The sequence below is a fragment of the Triturus cristatus genome, chromosome 8, assembly GCF_964204655.1.
Source record: "Triturus cristatus chromosome 8, aTriCri1.1, whole genome shotgun sequence".
In the NCBI taxonomy this organism is placed as follows: domain Eukaryota; kingdom Metazoa; phylum Chordata; class Amphibia; order Caudata; family Salamandridae; genus Triturus; species Triturus cristatus.
The window spans coordinates 752544642-752562328 of NC_140591.1; the positions used below are offsets into that span (position 1 = coordinate 752544642).

General features: G+C 43.6%; 1 protein-coding gene across 1 annotated transcript in view; it reads right to left on the bottom strand.

Annotated features, from left to right (window-relative positions):
* CARS2 (cysteinyl-tRNA synthetase 2, mitochondrial) overlaps positions 1 to 16031 on the bottom strand; it is a 442315-nt gene extending 426284 nt beyond the window's left edge. Inside the window, exons 1-2 of the mRNA XM_085622177.1 lie at positions 15680 to 16031; positions 11905 to 11955 (exon numbers count right to left, since the gene is read on the bottom strand). Of these exons, the coding sequence (XP_085478303.1) occupies positions 11905 to 11955; positions 15680 to 15885 (257 nt within the window). The 5' untranslated portion in view covers positions 15886 to 16031. The remainder of the gene's footprint in view (positions 1 to 11904; positions 11956 to 15679) is intronic.
* Positions 16032 to 17687: the final 1656 nt, after the last annotated feature.

Sequence of the window (17687 nt, forward strand, 5' to 3'; positions counted from 1 at the left end):
AACCTTGTCATTCTTGACTAATGGTTCCAGTCTCCAGATCGTTATTTCCATCCTCTAGCTGAATGGGCGCAAAAAGATTCAATGTTAATTCCCGACAGGGACAAACTCCACTTGACTCAGCGAGTAACAGTGGGGTAAGAAACAGATTTATGTTTTTTTTAAAGGAAATAAGTAATTGAGAAGCGGCACGAGATCTCAAATCTGCAGTATGAGACACATACCTTTTTAAACAGTTTCCAACACACAATTTGGAATGAGAAGGAAAAATTGAATAATGAATAGAAGGTAATTTAGTTTTAGTGCGTCAGTGAACTTGAAATGAGACACCAAGAGAAGAAGAATGAAAATAAGACACATCCAAAGCTTTCACATCAGAAACACGTTTCAAAGAGATCAGACAGAAAAGCATAGTAAGCTTGGCAGAAAGTTGTTTGAGAGATAGAGAAACATAATCTTGCCATGAAATAAACAATTTAAGCACCAAATTGACATCCCACATAGTATTGTACTTGGGAACAGGAGGTTTAACATACCTTACTCTCTTAAAGAGATGACAAATTAAGGAATGGTTGCCAATGGGCCTGCCATCCACTTGATGATGTTTGGCTTTAATAGCCGATCTGTATGTGTGGTACAATTTACCCTGAGAGGCTAGGGAAGCAAAGAAATTGACAATTAACATGACATTGGCTGAAAAGGGATCTGCATTCCTGTTCATACACCAGCTACACCAGGCAATCCAGGCAGATTTGTAAATCAGTGAGGTTCCAGGATCCCATGACTGTTGTATGAGTCGGATAGCCTTTTCCAAAATTCCTAGGGTTCTCTAAGATGACCCAAAATCTTCCATGCGATCAGAATCAGAGATCTACAATCATGTTGTGTGGATAACCTAGAGGATTGAGCAGTATATAGGAAAAAGGAGGAAGCCAGACTGGAAAATCTGAAGCTATTTCCAACAGAGTGAGGTACTAGGGTTGGACTTGCCAAAATTGAGTTATTAGAACTAGAGAAGATTGCTGTCTGCGAGCCTGAGTCAGAACTCTTGCAATAAGAAGAAAAGGAGGAAAAGCACAGAGTCATCTGAGGCCAAGACTGGAGAAAGGAATCTATAGCCAAGTCCTGAGAATCTGGTCTCGAACTGAAAAAGGATGAGTGTTGAGGCGAGAAGCAAAGAGATCTATTGACATTCAGATTGAACACTGAAGGGTGCAACCACCAGTCAATCGAATCCTGCACTGCAGATGTCTGGAGTACCAGTCTCCCACTACATTTAACTTCCCTGGAAAGTAAACAGTTTGCACTGAAAGATTGTGTTGACTACAGCAATCCCAAAGATTTTTTGCAAGATCTGCCAGAACCTTAGATCTTGCGCCTCCAAGGTGATTGATATATCAGACCGCAGTCAGATTGTCCATGCGAAGAAGGATGGTGCAACTTACTCTTTTATAAATTAACATTTTATTGATTTTATTTGTTGCACATACAGGGTTTTACTTCAGCAGCAGCAACATAAAACACTTTACTGAATAGCATACAATAAATTACATGACGTGGTTCAACATTTCCTTAAGTTCCTTCCGTCTCATTGCCAAATCCACAAGTGGGTATGTACATAGGGACCCTCTGTACCTATTCCACGCTTTCCACTTCCTTTCCCACTTCCTAGGGCACCCCCGAATAATGAAGACTTCCTTTTCAGCTATCATACATTTGTCCAATTCCTGTATCCATGTGCGTATGGATGGCACCCCTACAGCCCCCCAATGGCGCGCTATTTCTCACTTAACCAGGGTGAAGCCTAGCGTCACCATCTGTTGCTCTATTTCCGTGAGGTCTGTAGCCTCCCATATGTTCAGTAGGCCCACCCGAGGCGTGAGGGTCAGAGTTTTCCCCAGTGCGGTTTGGAGTTTGGTCGCAGGCAACTTACTCTTTTGTTGGTATATGACTGGATGGCAAATGAACCTGCAGGCATCTCTATAGTGGTGATATTCAAGAAGAACTCCTTCAGAGAGCATACACCTCCAGTCGAGAACTGAACATATCTTGCACCCCAACCTGTCCGACTTGCGTCGGATTCTAATACAAGATCTGGGGCAACAGAGAAAGTGGTTCTCCCATTCCAGGCGTCTAGATGTTGAAGCCACCAAAGAAGCTCTTCTTTGGATTCTTGATCGAAGGAAATGGGATCGGGGTTGGTAAGACCTTTGCGAAGATGCCGAATTTTTACACGTTGAAGGGCCAGATAATGAAGAGGACCCAGAAAGATAGCTTGAATAGAGGAGGCCAGAAGGCCTACCAATCGGGCCAAAGTCCTGAGGATAAAGTAAGGAAGAGTTAGGGAATTACGGATTTCCTTTTTTTTTTATAAGAGATACCTTTTGTGGTGGAAGCGGAAGAATAGAGCGGGAAGTTTTGATCAGGAAACCGCGAAATTCCAACTGCTGAGACGGGAGCAGGACCAACTTCTGTAAGTTTACCAGAAAGTCTAAACGAAACAGGAGATTTTTGACAAAGATGTAGATGAGTCAAAAGAAGATTCTTGTCCTGGGCCATGATGAGAATATTGTTGAGATAAATGATCAGAAGAACACTATGAGCTCTGAGAACAGCTATCACCGGCCTGTGAATTTTGGTGACACACCAAAGGGCAGAAGGCAGGTCGAAGAGAAGAACTTTGTAATGATAAAAATTATTTTCCCATTGAAACTGGAGATATTTCCTGTGAGAAGGATGAATAGGGACAGTAAGATAAGCGTCCTGAAGATCCATTCTGACCAACCAATCGTCTTGAATGAGAATATTTTTGAGACATAATATGGTCTCAATCTTGAAATGATGGTACACTACAAAATTGTTGACATTTTCTCGATTGAGGACTGAACTAAAGTTCTTGTTCTTTTCTTGAACAAGAAAAATGGTGCTGAGGGATGCCGGAGGAAATCTCTCCTACAGACTGTATGGAGAGAAGACACTGAATGTCATTCCCTATGAGGCTGTTTTGCTCTTGGGAGACTTGAAGAGGAAGAGGGAGATGATGTTGAACCGCAGTTTGGTAAAACTCTATGAGGTACGCCTGAACTGACTGGATTACCCATGGATCTGTGAAAAGAGAAAGCCATGCATTGAGAAATAAAGCCGGTCTGCCTCCTACCGGAAGAAGGCCAGAATTGGAAGCACTTGCAGAATATTGCTCTCCTTTATTCCTGTAGCCTCTAGACCGGTAACCTTTGGTACGGTGGGTGTAGAACAGACTGGTTTCCTTAATAATGGTTGGATTGGCCTTGCTGGTTAAAGGAGCCTCTGTTGGAGGAGCGGGTGGCAAAACGGCTCCGACTTTTGCCGGCCCGAGAAAACCCAAGGGGAAAAAATCTTCTTAAGGGACGTCTGAATCTTATCCATGGTGGCAAGGGTAGAGACATATTTGCCTAGCTCTTTCATAAACGAGTCACCAAATAACAGTCCTTTGGCAGAGGGACCTTCTTCTTTAGATGCCAGAAAAAACTGTTTAGGGTCAATCTTTAATAACAGGCTTTTTCTTCTTTCTAAATAAATATGTGCATTGGCATTACCCAAAATCCAAATAAACCTCTGGGCCCAACTGGAAAGGGTATCAGGATCAAAAAGAGTACCCTCCATCTTGGCCTCCTCGGCCAAGTATTCTGGTGAGAGGGCCCACCAAATCTGACATACTTTCCTTGCAGTTAGACCGGACTCTATCAACTCACTTATTTGAATCCTTGCCAAACTCGGTACAAAACATCAGTGTCTCTTAACCCGTTCCGTGCTCATGATGGAACCACTCCGTCATGAGCCACGGGTGCGCTGTGCTCATGACGGAGTGGTTCCGTCATGCTGCGGCCGTTGGCGGCCGCTCCGCCCACGCGGCGCTAATTCCCCGCCTGTGCGGGCGATTAGCGCAGTGGGCGGAGTCGTGACGGAACCACTCCGTCATGAGCACAGCACACCCGTGACTCGTGACAGAGTGGTTTCGTCACGAGCACAGCGGCACCGCAACTGCCCCCAAACCACCCCCAGCGCCGCGGCGGAATTCCTGCCATGGCGAAGGGGTTAAATGGGAAATAATAAGGGGGGGGGGGAGGGAAGGCCCGATTTTGAAACCTCTCGGTGGGAGGACGAAGTTTTATTGAAACGCCCTTACAGGACCCAAATGTCGCAGCACGTTTCCCATTATTAACAGAGGAGCCTTTGTTAGATGAAGCTAGCATTTTAGATGAAGAGGCTTAGAAACATATCACATAGAGACTGAAACAGCCTGTTTGACAGTCTTTAATGAAAGACTTTAAATTATGGTTAAATTGTTGGGTGTCCTCCACCTCAGACATGATAAAATTGCCAAATAATTATTTCAATCCTAAGGAAAGAGAAAAACCTGTAAATAAAGGGCTAACAAAGCAACTAGAGCAAGGGGCATGTATAAAAGAAAAAAGGGGGAGTTGCCGAAGGCAGACTCACCGAATTTAGGGGTGGAGAAAGGCAAAGAATGCCACACCAGGGAAACGGACCGAATGAGGAAGGTCCGTGAGAAGTAAAACAAAGCAAGGAGCAAACTCCAGGAAGAAAAAAAGGAAGCGACCGTAACAATAGAAGGACCACAGGACGTCTGAGGCAAACGCAATACCGCCGCTCACAGCAAAACAGCTGACAGGAGAATCCTCTCGAACTGTAAGAATGACCGTTACGGGAAGCAGGAGCTACAGAGCGTGCTCAAGACACACGCAACACAGTGAAACCAAGTATAACAGTATGTTATGACTGTTATACTTGGTTTCAAGTACAAGTCTATATCATACACAGACTATTCTGACAGGGAAAGAAAGTACTTACCTTGACTGTGAGCAGCAAGAAAAGAGGACTTGTTTGCAGTCAACATAATTATTGGGTTGCTATACATCCAATCGGTGTGATGTCATACTGTTGTGTTTTCTTCATTTTTCTGGAAAACGTAGTGCTTGCTTGGCTGCTGTTAAAATTAAAGTAAGAAAAGACTGCATAATAGGAGCCTCCGTGTCTTGTAATAAAATCTGTCATTCTGTGTTGTACCGTAAAGTGTGTAATTATGGTGAGTGTTAAACTTTCCACAGTGTAAATGTAGTTCCAGAGGCACTCCCATGTATTGGGACATCACGATGACCTTTGACTACCATTGTCTTTAATTGACTTTAGGTGTTTTCTTGAATGTACAACATCATTTTTCCGGCATGTGCACTTTTCCTTGAAGATTTCTTTCTGATCTCCTTGTAGTTTCAGACTGGGAGTGTTTGCTTTTTACAGCCTTGCCAGGAACAGATCGTGTGGGATTTGCATTTGAAAACATGAGAGAGAGGTGTGAAATATACTTCTCAGTCTCGCAGTATAATGTTATATGCAGTGGTGCTCAAATGTGCATTATGTTGTACATTGGGAGATTAAGTGTGTAGTGCTATAGGTACTGGTGCACAAATGTGCATTGTGTTGTACATTGGGAGGTTTTATGAAGTTCTTACTATTGGCTTTGAAATGCCCTCATGTCATCTTTAATTCTGACTCTGTCTAGCTTGAGCTTTGCACACACAGGCAGGCCCCCAGACTACTCAAGTTGTTTGGGCTATTCATGTTCAAGGTTGTTTTCTGTACTTTTGGAGACTTTCATCAGCTTCACTGAGATAATGTGTGGGATGCGTGCTTGGTACCTTTCAGAGCAGGGATTGCTGTTGCCTGAGAAATGTGTGGAATGTACAGCTCTGTTTCGGAGTCAAAATACAGTGGCCTGGCTAGCTACTGTCTTGACCAAGACACAGAGCAGTACGGTCAGCTCGGTTTTACTAACAGAATAAAGGGGGCGAGGTTTCTAGAACCTTCTCCTCATGTTGAGTAAAAGGTATTAAAGGCAGGAAATCTTGGTGCCTAGATGGGAGCTCGCTGTGGAGCAGACGTGTCGTCACAGGGAACTTGTTTTAAGGGTCCTAGTCGAAGCTTCTGCCTCGCTGTCAAGGTCTCCTCCAGCAGAGTTGGAAAGAATGCAGAGAAAGAGCGTTCTGTGATGTATTTTTGTTTGATTATTGGCATTGTGATGTGTGAGTGTGTGTGTGCAGATTCAGGTCTCCAGTGGTTATAATTATCTAATGTACTTAGTGTATATATCTTTCTGATTTCTTGCAGGGGACGTCAAGTATTATTATCTTACACATATAAATACATATACATTTAAATGTTGTTTTCATTTAACATCGCGAAAAACCTTTCTGTTAGAGTGTTGCACAAATAAAACCCCATGCTTTATTCTGAAAACTGTCTTTTGATGTGCCTCATTTTATGAGAGTGAAATCCCTTTTCAGGTGTTTTAATTACTTTGAATTGTGTGTGCCTCCGTGTTGGGGTGATGTTTTCTATTATTTGGGAGGGAGAAGCAATACAGTGCTGTATTGATGTCATGACGAGGTAATACAAGAGCTATGTATAAAAATTAAAATACAATTCCAATTGAGGTTTCCTTATCATAGCTTCTCATGAGAATAAAAAGAACACTAATCATAAGGTAACAAGCATTGGCATAGCCAATAGGTCTCGCCTTTGGGACCTTATAAGGGTTTTGCCATGCAACAGTTGTTGTTGCACCAAGGATATTGTGCTGCATAACTAAATACTTATAAGGTCCCAAATGCGAGACCTATTGGCTATGCCAATGCTTGTGCAGCGCTGACAGAAATGTCTTCAGAGCTCCTTTGTGAAAGTGTTGTATAGAGTGAAATAGAAGGAGCAGATAAACGCGAAGAGGCTTTTACAAACAAAAGGGCGCTTCACGGCAATGCATTAGAGGACATTAAAATCAACCCCATGCCTAAATATTTCAGTGTAGTCGCTTTGTTTTCACAGTGTGATTTAAGTGGAGCGCCATGTTAGTGTCCTAGAATCAATTAGAGAAGGAAAATAATATGATGCGCACGCGAACATGCGCAGAATAATAATCTCTTCACTAAAATATGAACTGCAACGACACACACTGAATTTATGTGTCTGTATTTAATATAAAATTTGCATGAATCTACTAAGCCGTCAGCTCTATCTTTAACTGTGCATTGACCATGGTTGGTGTTCATTGGTTGACATTCGAAACGCGCCGGATACAGTCTCAGTAATCGATAGGATCCGTGCATTGAGACACAAGGGCGGGATTATGCTGCAAAGCTTTATGACAGTCTGGGCTGCACAGACCATAATAAAGGTGCCCAGACGGCATGGGACAGACTCGAGACGGACAGACACCCACCAGCAGAAAATAAAAGCAAAGCGGATCCTTATTTTAAACTGGAACCAGGGGTTATCGTCTGGCTCGGAGCCAAACCTGCTTCTGCGAACACCCTAGTATTCATGTGCAGCTGTTCTCATAGTTACCGATAAATGTTGTGAAATGTATTGCCCTGGCCACTGGGCTGGCTATTTTCCAGCCTTTGAGCGGCCGCTGGGAACAGTAGGCAGCCATTAGCTTCGGAAGTGGCTTTAGACCACCATTAACATCTATTTTTGTGAAAAGTGGAAGCCAGTGGGTGGCACGCGCTGCAACTTTCAAACGTTGACATTTCTAGATCTATTCAGAGTTCTCTCGAGTAGACTACTGTAAATGTTTCTATGACTCGTGAAACGTTGACCAGAAGAGAAAAAAGGCGCCCCAAGGGATGAAGAGTTGTGTAGCACCAGCCAAGAGTGGACCAGCCATATGAGGCACAGGGAAAATCCCCAGTAGGATGAGGAACAAGCATCGCGGCACTGACGCTTTACTTTTAATGTTAAATGTAAAGCGCGGGTGCCGTGATTGTAGCAAAAGTAAAGAAATAGATTTTTTTTCTATTTCTTTACTTTTGGTATAATCGCGGCACCCGCGTTTTACTAACAACATTAAAAGTAAAGCACGGGTGCCGCGATTATACCAAAAGCCAGATAGAGATTGAGCGGGCGGTTGGAGGAAAGTAAGGGCTGGGAGAGCAGGTAGAGATAGGCGAAGACTGTGCTACATGAAGTAAGCTCAGACAAGGGCGGGGGTGGGCAGAAGAGGTAATGAGCGACGACATGAAAGGGTGCCCGGAGAGAGGCGCTTAATTACCCATGACAACAAAGGAAAGGCGGATGGCCGCACGTGCACGCGCACTCAAGCTTGTAGCCAGCCAGCAAATGCCTGGGTAGCACTTTCGAGATCCCCTTTACTAAAAGTCGAGCAACAGCACATGCGCTGTTCTAGGCTCGACCTAAAAATCTTTGAAAAAGTATGCCAAACAGGCAATGTGGCTGCATGCAACCCATTTCACTGTACACACAACTTGGGGACAGTTTACCAAATATTAACCACATTTAATGGTGGTGACAGGAAATATATAGTATTGACGTGGGCATTTCTTTGGGTTATACAACACTGTTAGACAAAAGCTGTGGAGAAAACATTTTATATGAGAAAAAAAGACAACATTGTACTTTGCAGTGCAACGAACACATTGTGAAGTACAAAACCAAACGTATCAGTTTTATATTGCTACTAAGAAATACAATATAAAAAAGTTGATTACGCTTTTTCTGCCAAACTCACAAAAGGTGATATTTGCAATTTGTCTAACCACTGGCAATCGCTTGGGTAGCATTCCAAACCATTGTTCTTTTGCTCACCATGCCACCTCAGACTAGGCCCAGCCATTGGAAAATTAGTCTTGCTATAATAGGAACAGTCCAACCCAAACTGCCAAGCCAGATTCTCTCTGAACCAGAACATAAGCAATTCAAGAGCAATTTTGGCTGATCAAGCATCTTTAGTCGGATGCAGCTGGGTTCCAGAGGCACAATGATCAAGGGTCCCACGTCTGGGCATACATACCCATGGCCACTTAAAGTGTTGCATCTAACACAGAAAAAGTGATGGTAGGAGTGCTTGTAATTTGTCTAACAACTGGCAATTGCTCGGGTAGCATTCCAACCCATCATTCTTTTGCCCACCATGCTACCTCAGATTAGACCGAGCCATGTGCAAATCAGTCTTTATCCTGCTCCAACGGGAGCAGTTAAGCCCAAACTGCCAAGTCAGGTCTTCTCTGAACCAGAACACAAACAATTCAGGACTGGTTTCGGTCTGATTGGGCTTCTTCAGTCAGTAACTTCATTTGTTTTTTTGTTCATTATTGTTTCTCATTGTATGCAATCCTTATCAGGTTTCTCGTAAGTCAGCCCTTAAAGAGAAGATTCAGTGTATTACAGGTAGCATTAGAGTACAATACAGCTTATTGGGTTGGATAACTCCTCTGGAAAAGATGTGTACAGCTGCCCTGATTGCTCAACTGTACTGTTGTCTGGATCCCTAAGGCTGATTTTTTGTCACAGGCGAACATGGATTCTACGTGTGTACCATGACATAGGCCTGTCTCAAGGATTGCAGTTTTGTTGGACAGGGAGGGGCGCTCAATGCACAACCCTCATAGTTTTGGAAGGCTAGTGTGTGTGCTGGATGCATGGGTACATGTAAAGATACAATATACATGGAAGACAGTGCTGGGCTGAGAGTGTGCTGTGAAAGTACAATGAGTGAGTGTGCCTCCAATGGTACATTGTATGGAGGACCCTGGGTTCCATTTTGGGAAGCCCTGGTCTGCCTGGTAAAGAAATTAGGAGAGGAATCCCCCCAGATAGATTTGTGTATTGCTGAATTCCTATGAGCTGGGTGTGGACTCGCTAGGGGGAAAAGGAAGTGGCTCCCTTTACATTTCAAAAGACTGCTCTTTGGTTCAGTGATATTTCACATGGAAGGGGCCTGAACAGATCCCATGAAGGGAGATGGGGCTGATAAGAGAATTATAAATAATAAGGCTGAAAGTATGTGAGTAACCTTTTAATGCACATATTACTGTGTGACATCAAGGTGTGAACTCTGGTCACTCTAAATGAATTGTATTGTGGACAATCGACTATGGAGTCATCCCTGCTGTGGCAGACTTTTTCGTGATGGAAGATGAAGAATGCCCACTTTAAAAAAGCATAACTCCAACATAAAACTTCAAAGAACCAGACCCTGGTGTCTGGAAAAGGACTACAAGAAGGGGAGGTTGAGTCCCCAAAAATGTGTCATGTGTCAAGCAGCCAGACGGGCTGTGTGAGAAGGGTAAGCTCTGCAAGACTTCTGTCTGTGACCAGACCTTGGTGCCAAGGTCTGCTAGTTGCCCAGTGGGGTGAAAGGACATCACCCAGGGAAACAAAGATCACCTGCCCTGAATCCTGGAGCACCGCTTGCCTGCTTGATAAGACCACTGTGCCCTGAGAGAAAGAGGAGAGCGTTGGAGGAAGCAAGATCCAGTGGGGAGCCCCACTGTGAGGACTCGCTGTGTGAGGATTCGGCTGAGCACCAATCGGGCCATCGCTCACGTGAAAAATTGTTTTCTGTGACCCCCATATGCCAGGTGAAGCTTGCTGTAGAGTGAGCCGTGTGTTGAGCGACATGCAGGTCTTGCTTCGCCCATCCCGCCGCCCTGTGGTGACCTGAAATGCCAGAGGGAACCACCGGTAAAGTTACCGCTTCAAGGAGAGCCAAGACTTGTGATGGTCTGGGCCGGGGAGCATGTGCTGGGAGAACCTGCGCCTGGATAACCCTGTACCGTAGCAACTGTGTATGCCAGCAGGGGCTGCCGGTACCAATATTGCCAAATGATTTGGGCCACCACTCCAAAGTGAGATTAGGGCTACTATCCGTGCATTGGACCAGACTGTGAGGGAACTGCCGCCAACTCACCATTGAGGACTGCCAGAGACGCTGTGGACAGCGTTGCACCCTCGCTGGCTTCACTCAGGAGCTGAAGAAAGGATTCTCCCCCAATGCCTCTGAGCAAGTACTTTTGTGTTTGCAAGCATGGTGCTGCTCCTTCATCTGGGAGATCTCAGGCAGCACCGCTCAGGACTGAATGTATGTGCCGTCAAGTGCCGCAGCGAGCGGCCCAACTTCTTTGAACTGAGTAGGACTCGCGGGGGCACATTTGAAAGTGCCCGCTGCATCATCGAACTCTTTTGTGCTGCGAGAGCAGTAAAACGTGAGCTCAGCCAGTTAGGCCCCAGGGGAACTCGCTGCTAATGATGCTGCAGCGCCATAGACACTATAGTCCAAGTTCCTAAAGGGTCAGAAGAGAAAACTCTTGGGTAATAGTTTGCATTTCCTGATGAGGCCACTGGAGAATGGGGAATGACCCTGTACAGGTTGCACAAAGGAGGGTGGGACAGAGATTTAACACCTAATACAGCTCAGGCCTTAAGGGGGACTGTGGTGTTGCTTCTGAATGTCGTACTTCACTGGATGCGTAGAGTTAGAAATAGTACTTTCTCTTATAAAAGCAAGTATTTAGCTGGACATTGATTTATTGTTCGTACTGTATGCACTTTGGGTTACGAGTCGTGTTCACTGACCTGTATCTACATCCCCTCCTTCCAATGGAGCCTTGACTACTCAACCACAGCTACCACTGAGATTCAAGTGCAGAAAGGATACTTGGCCCAGTTGAGCAGGAGCTGTAGTAGGTCTGGACCCGAAACATCAGGAGTAAAAGGCCTCACCACCACGGTTGGGCCCAGTAGCACCTGTGTGCCCGGTGGCCCTCTGAAAGGGGTTCTGACATAGCTCAAACAAGTGAAGACTGGGTAGTTGATTTCTAAATCTTGAATTTGCTACTCAGCATCCTCAAATTCATACTGCAACACCTTTCAAAGTTCTTTTCACAAAAAGATGGATTTTTAAAGACTTCTTCATTAGCTCTTTTTGTATGCCTGCAATTTCTAAATAATTAGCACTCTAAGACTAACAGATATGTTGCAATTATACTTCTCATTTTTAACAAATCAATCACGTTCCTATATATATTTATTTTTTTTAAACATAGAAAAACTTACCAAGCATGGCCAAGGTGTGCGTGATCATAAACTGTTGGGCCACAGCTGTACCTGGTTAAAAACAAAAGTTAAAATCACCTGCCAGAATGAGACAGTAATGGTGTGCAGAGAGACAGGGGGTTCAATGTATGTAAAGTGTTCTAATTAAGGTAAACTTTTCCAGAGAGGAACAGGATTAACTCTATATGTCAAAGCAGTCTCGCCTCGTTTTATTTTTCAAGAAATCTATTTCCCTTAACCCTCCCCATGACCTTTTTTCCTAACTGTCATGAGTCTGCACAGGAGGTAAAAAATTACCTCAGACAATTCTGGTGAACAAAGAGGTGCCACCTGCTCTGTAGTGTCACTGCCTCTGCCGTCTTTCTGGCCTCAAGAAATCAATGGCGGCAGAGGAATCGGGCCTGTCGTCTGAAAGAAAGGGGTGAAAGCATGGCAGGTGGAAGCAGGCATTACCTCTACGTCTCTCGTCCTTGCACCAGTCATCACTTAGGGCCATATGTAGGAAGCCCAATACCGGTCGGTAACGGCCGATTTTCGGTAAAAATCCCGTTACCGACCGGTATTCAGGCTTTTGGTATGTAGGGGGGACATTTCAGGATTCGGTAATTTACCGAATCGTTCGGTAATTTTACCGATTCGGTAAATACCGAATCCTGAAATGAGATGTAGGGGGAGTGTGTGGGTGTTGTGTGGATTCGTTATTTACCACCAACTAAAAGTTGGTGGTAAATGACGAATGGCTTAGAAAAAGCAGTTTTTGGCACTTAGAAGTGTGCAATGTGGCAGACATACATGCCCTTAGGGCATGTATGTGTGCCACATGTGCACACATGCAGGAATCAGGGGTGCAACAGGGTGTCACTGTGACACCCTGCCACCCTTGATTGTGCTCCCCCCATTACCGAATCGGTATTTACCGAATCGGTAATGGTAACTGGCTTCCCATTGATTCCTATGGGCCTCCTGGCCCATAGGAATCAATGTGAAGCCAGTTACCATTACCGAATCGGTAAATACCGATTCTAAATTACCGACCGATTCCGATTCGGTAATTTTTACCGACTGATTACCTACATAGCATTTACCACTTCATAAATACCGAATCGGTAAAATTCGGTATTTATGAAGTGGTAAATGTTAGGCTACCTACATAAGGCCCTTAATGAGGTTCTTTCCATCCACCTAAGGAAAGGAAACAAAAACAGGACATACTAGCCCATAACCACACCCACCAAGGCCAAAAGCTATTTAAGGATTAGCATGCCCTCAGCACTTCCTATAATACCAAGCCATGTCAAACTCTTGACACAGTTGTGATGCCTGGGACAAGGACAAGTAGGACTGAGAGTAATGAAGAATAATGGCAAGTATTCAGCCAATAGTTCCTTAGTAGGCTGGTAGAAAAGTTTTAATTAACCCCTACGACAGAAGACATGGGAATTGAAAAAGATTTGAGAGGTCTTGAAGAAATGGGCAAAGGTTTCCTTAAGAAGGAAAGACAGGCTTCCATTTTAATTCTGTCAAGTGTAGTGAAACTGCAGTACCTGGCTGATTACATTGATTATGCGGTGTGGACCAGTTAACAATACTGATATGCCTAGAGTTGGACAAACTCCGTTTTTATTTTAAAGGAATGTTTATTGTCAGCAGCATAAGAACTGTATCCGAATAATTTCTATATTTTTTTAAGTTGAGTAGCAACGTTTAATGTCGCTGAGTTTTTAATTCATTATACTACCCTCAATAAGGCAGGATTTTAAATACTGATTTCAGCTGTGGTAAATTGTCTACACAAAATGTTTTTTGCACAGCAATGCAATGACAGACATCAAATTATTACATTTGTCAAATCCCTGTACAGCAGTTTCTGATCCAGCAGGAAACATTACTGAAGGAAATTAAATGAAAAGTGCTACATTTATATTACCTTCAACTATGCCACCACCGACCAAGCTTCCTGAAATTTGAGATACAGAACCTTAGCTGGCCGTACCAAGATGCTGGCATATTTCATGTAGATTTGGCAAAAGACACCAAAAGTGTTTAGAAATCCAACTAATCTCTGCCAACAAGCCAGATCACATAACAAATTAAGCTAATAAACGCAGGTGACAGGACATATGATGTTACCATTAACAGTATGTATGTAGCAGCTATGGATACAATATGATTTATTAGTTTCCTTTTGTGTTGATACTTAAAGATGGCGTGCCCTTAGATGTACTTACTTATTGATATAATTATTTGATTAACAGCAGTCAACAAATGCTACATTTTAACAAGATTTAGGATGTGCACTGCTTTGTGGGGAACCTTGCACTCACTTGACAAACGTTGCAGTCAGTTGAAATATTGGGCTACAAAAATTATGTACAGTGTTTGGAGTATTATAAACTTTTGAGAGTAAAAAACCTGGCAATAGATGAAGGAACTTAGCTAACACACAAACCTCAGGATGTATTTTAACTAATAAACAAACAACTGGTGTGGATTTCGGACAAACTACTGCATACTGTTTGTTAATACCAGAATAGTGCGCTCTGTAGCACAATAAAAAAAACAATATTATATTATTTTAACTATCAGCTTTCCTGGCTTGTAGGTCAAATGACTTCATTTCTCTAGGGACAAACAATACACTGTAGTTACAATGGACCTAGCATTACCCACCCCAGCATGCCTGCAATCAAATGTTTAAAGTATAGTTTTGATTGATTGATTAATGATTTTATAGAGTGTCACTTCCGGATGTGTCCAGACGCAAAAAAAAAAAACTATTCAAGATGAAAATAATGGAATAATAAGGCTGCTGTTTTAATCAAACCCCTTGGGTTAACGTAGTATAGTTGGGTGGGGGGGAGCTTTTACAAAGGGTATGGTCCACCTTTGCCATAGCATCGCAGAGATACACGAAGGCCCACTGAATGTATCTGCATCCACGGCTGCTGCATTCCCTTGCTTTCCCACCTGAATTGCCACAGTTGCTACATAATCCAATAAGAGTTTCAGGATTCACCTCATTGTAGAGAGTACTAACGCAGCAATGGAGGGAGGAGTTATGTGGCATTGAAGGACAATTAAATTGTATATTTTGTGGCAATCGTGTACAGCAATTTTCACATTTTACCACATTCATAGAAAAGAGAGCACTAAGGCTGTGCAAAAAGATTTTTTTGAAACGCTGGCAGATGAAAACATAAAAAAGTAACAAAACTGAATACTGATTGGTGCGGTGCAGTGGTAAACACTGACTTGTGTATTTACAGTCCACACAAGGCACTGTGTATATAGAAGTTATTATTTTAAGTGGCACACATTTGCCAGTGCAATGTCGCTAATAAGTGCACTGAAACAATGAAAATTTCACACTAAAGCAGTCTGAAAATTTGGAAGCTTTTGGACTGCTGCTGCCGTATTTGTATTACATATACAACGACCCTCTTCCTAAAGCAAAATCTCTTTGGAGAATTTTTTTTTGTGCAGATTTTTATAGCGCTTTACATGTGCACCAGTTACGTTATACAAAAACACATTCATTTTGTTGATAGGCAGATTAAGAGATTTGCCCAGAATCACAGGTTGTGGAATCGACCCCGAGGCTCGAACGTTTATTTCCCAGCTCCAAGGTCGGCACTCTAGCCGTGAGACCACATCTTCTCCCCGCAAATTTAAATAATGTGAATACAAATATGCAACCAACATAACAAGAACGTGTCTCGAGCTGGACAGTTCGTCATCTTATCAGTGTAACCAAAACACAATATTAAAATCTAACCAGGTGGCCACTCCTGGGCGAGCAAGTACGAGGGGCTCTTTAGTCCTGGTCAGGCTGTTGTAAACCTGTATGCCTGTGGGATATCCTGCTGGTAGGACCCAGGTCGCCCTGCTGCTGCTCCTAGTATCCTTATAGAGCGATAAGAAACGCCGCTTGTTGCGGGCACATGGACTCGCCACTCCTCGCCGAACCACGCACAGCATCATATCTGCACTCTTGTCCAAATGACCGGCAGAAACTGAACGAGTTCTCTGGTTAGTGCGTGCTAACCAGCACCTCTCCCGCTGAAGCGTGGAAACGGAACATGCTGTAAGCCATGTATATTGGTGGCAGTAGCTGGCCCTGCCTGGGCGCATCCGCTACACAGTACGCTTGCAGCCATTTTAAAGTACTCAATTTTCGTATTTGATGTAAAGAACTTTCATGAAATAAAATGCTTTATGGGTATTTTAATGAAAAAACACTTGATAATGTACTTTTTGCGTGGTTTATGGAGTGTTCGGTGGGCCTCCATTTAAAATATTTCGACATTTAAAACTTGTTACCGGCAGCGCATTATGACGTGGTGTATTCAATTACAATGTAAAAGAAGACTTGGTATGCTTCAAAACGATCGTGTGCTCTCCTTTTTTTCTGCTTATACATATTAACGGTACAGCAATTCAATAGCAAAACTTCGTTTTGTGGCCACTGAAGTGCGCATGGTCACCTACGTTCTGGGGAGGTGTATTTAAACGCAGTGACGAGCACAAGTACACGCAAGGGGTGGAGTTAAACTGCGACTTTTTTGAGAACCTGAAGGGGTGCATTTATAAATTCCGACGACTTGGTTTATTGCACTTCACACTGTGATGTGCAAGGTCGTTGAGATCTGGGTTGCTGACTTCAGCGTAGTGTGAACATAACAAGTCGTAAGTACTTAAGAGGTGGACACCGGAGACTTTTTTTTTTATTTAGAACCTGGAGGACGGGCTTTTTAAGTCCGGCGACCAATGGATATGGCCGGGGGTGGAGCGCACACCCAGGGCAGACTGTATGTACAGCCAGAGACGAGTGTAATCTCCACCCACAGCCTCCCCTACAGGCTAAATGGTATCACGTGACTATTTCACAGCCAAGGATAGCTTTTAGCGTACTTAATAGAGATGACAGGCTCACATGTAGCCCCCCGACTGATTACTCCAGTCGTCATTGAACGAAAGTGGTTTTACAAGGCACAAAACATGGCCACCGCAACCAGCCGCCTGTTTGAGCAGAGTGAACAAAACGTCCGAAATGCACGTTTATGTTCCCATGCGAACGTTGCATACTTTCGTAATTAGCCGCCGTCACTGGTTTTTAATCGGGTCCTTCCAAAAGTCTAGGATTTATAACGTTCTTTGAAATAGACCCTGACGCAGTGGGTAAAGATGGTTTGTCATGGCCGTGCCGCTCAAAACCATCCCCAGTCCTCTGTACCGGCGTAGGCAAGACATTTAACTAGGTTAACGGATACGTGAGGGTGAAAGTCTATCAATAACACACACAATAAAAATAGGTTAGTCTTGCGGACTGCAGCCCGAGGCTGGATAGGCTTAATATGAAAATTTGAAGAACGAATGAGGAAACTCATACTTCTTAAAGTTAATCCCGCCGATTCAAAAATGCCCTTATAGAAAGTCTATATTTTTTTCTTGCGAGCACGGAGAAAACCACAAGAAACATGCAGTGCTACCTTTAAGGACATTTTTTTTTTTTAGTTTCTAGTAAATAGCATCACGAATGCGGTTCGGAAATTTCGAATGATCCACACTTTAGGTCACCTTAGACAGACATTCGCTCGCCCAGCCTCATCTAACAACCGTGGCAAGCAGAGATTAATTACAGCTCTAAAGTACGCGTGTCTAACATTATAGGAGCAGTTAGAAGTCTAAGTAAACGCCACCTCCCTGTCGTCAATCCACTGTTCTTAGCCTTATAATGTGGGAAGGCACTGCCCGATAGACACCCCCCACCTCCCCCCTCCACA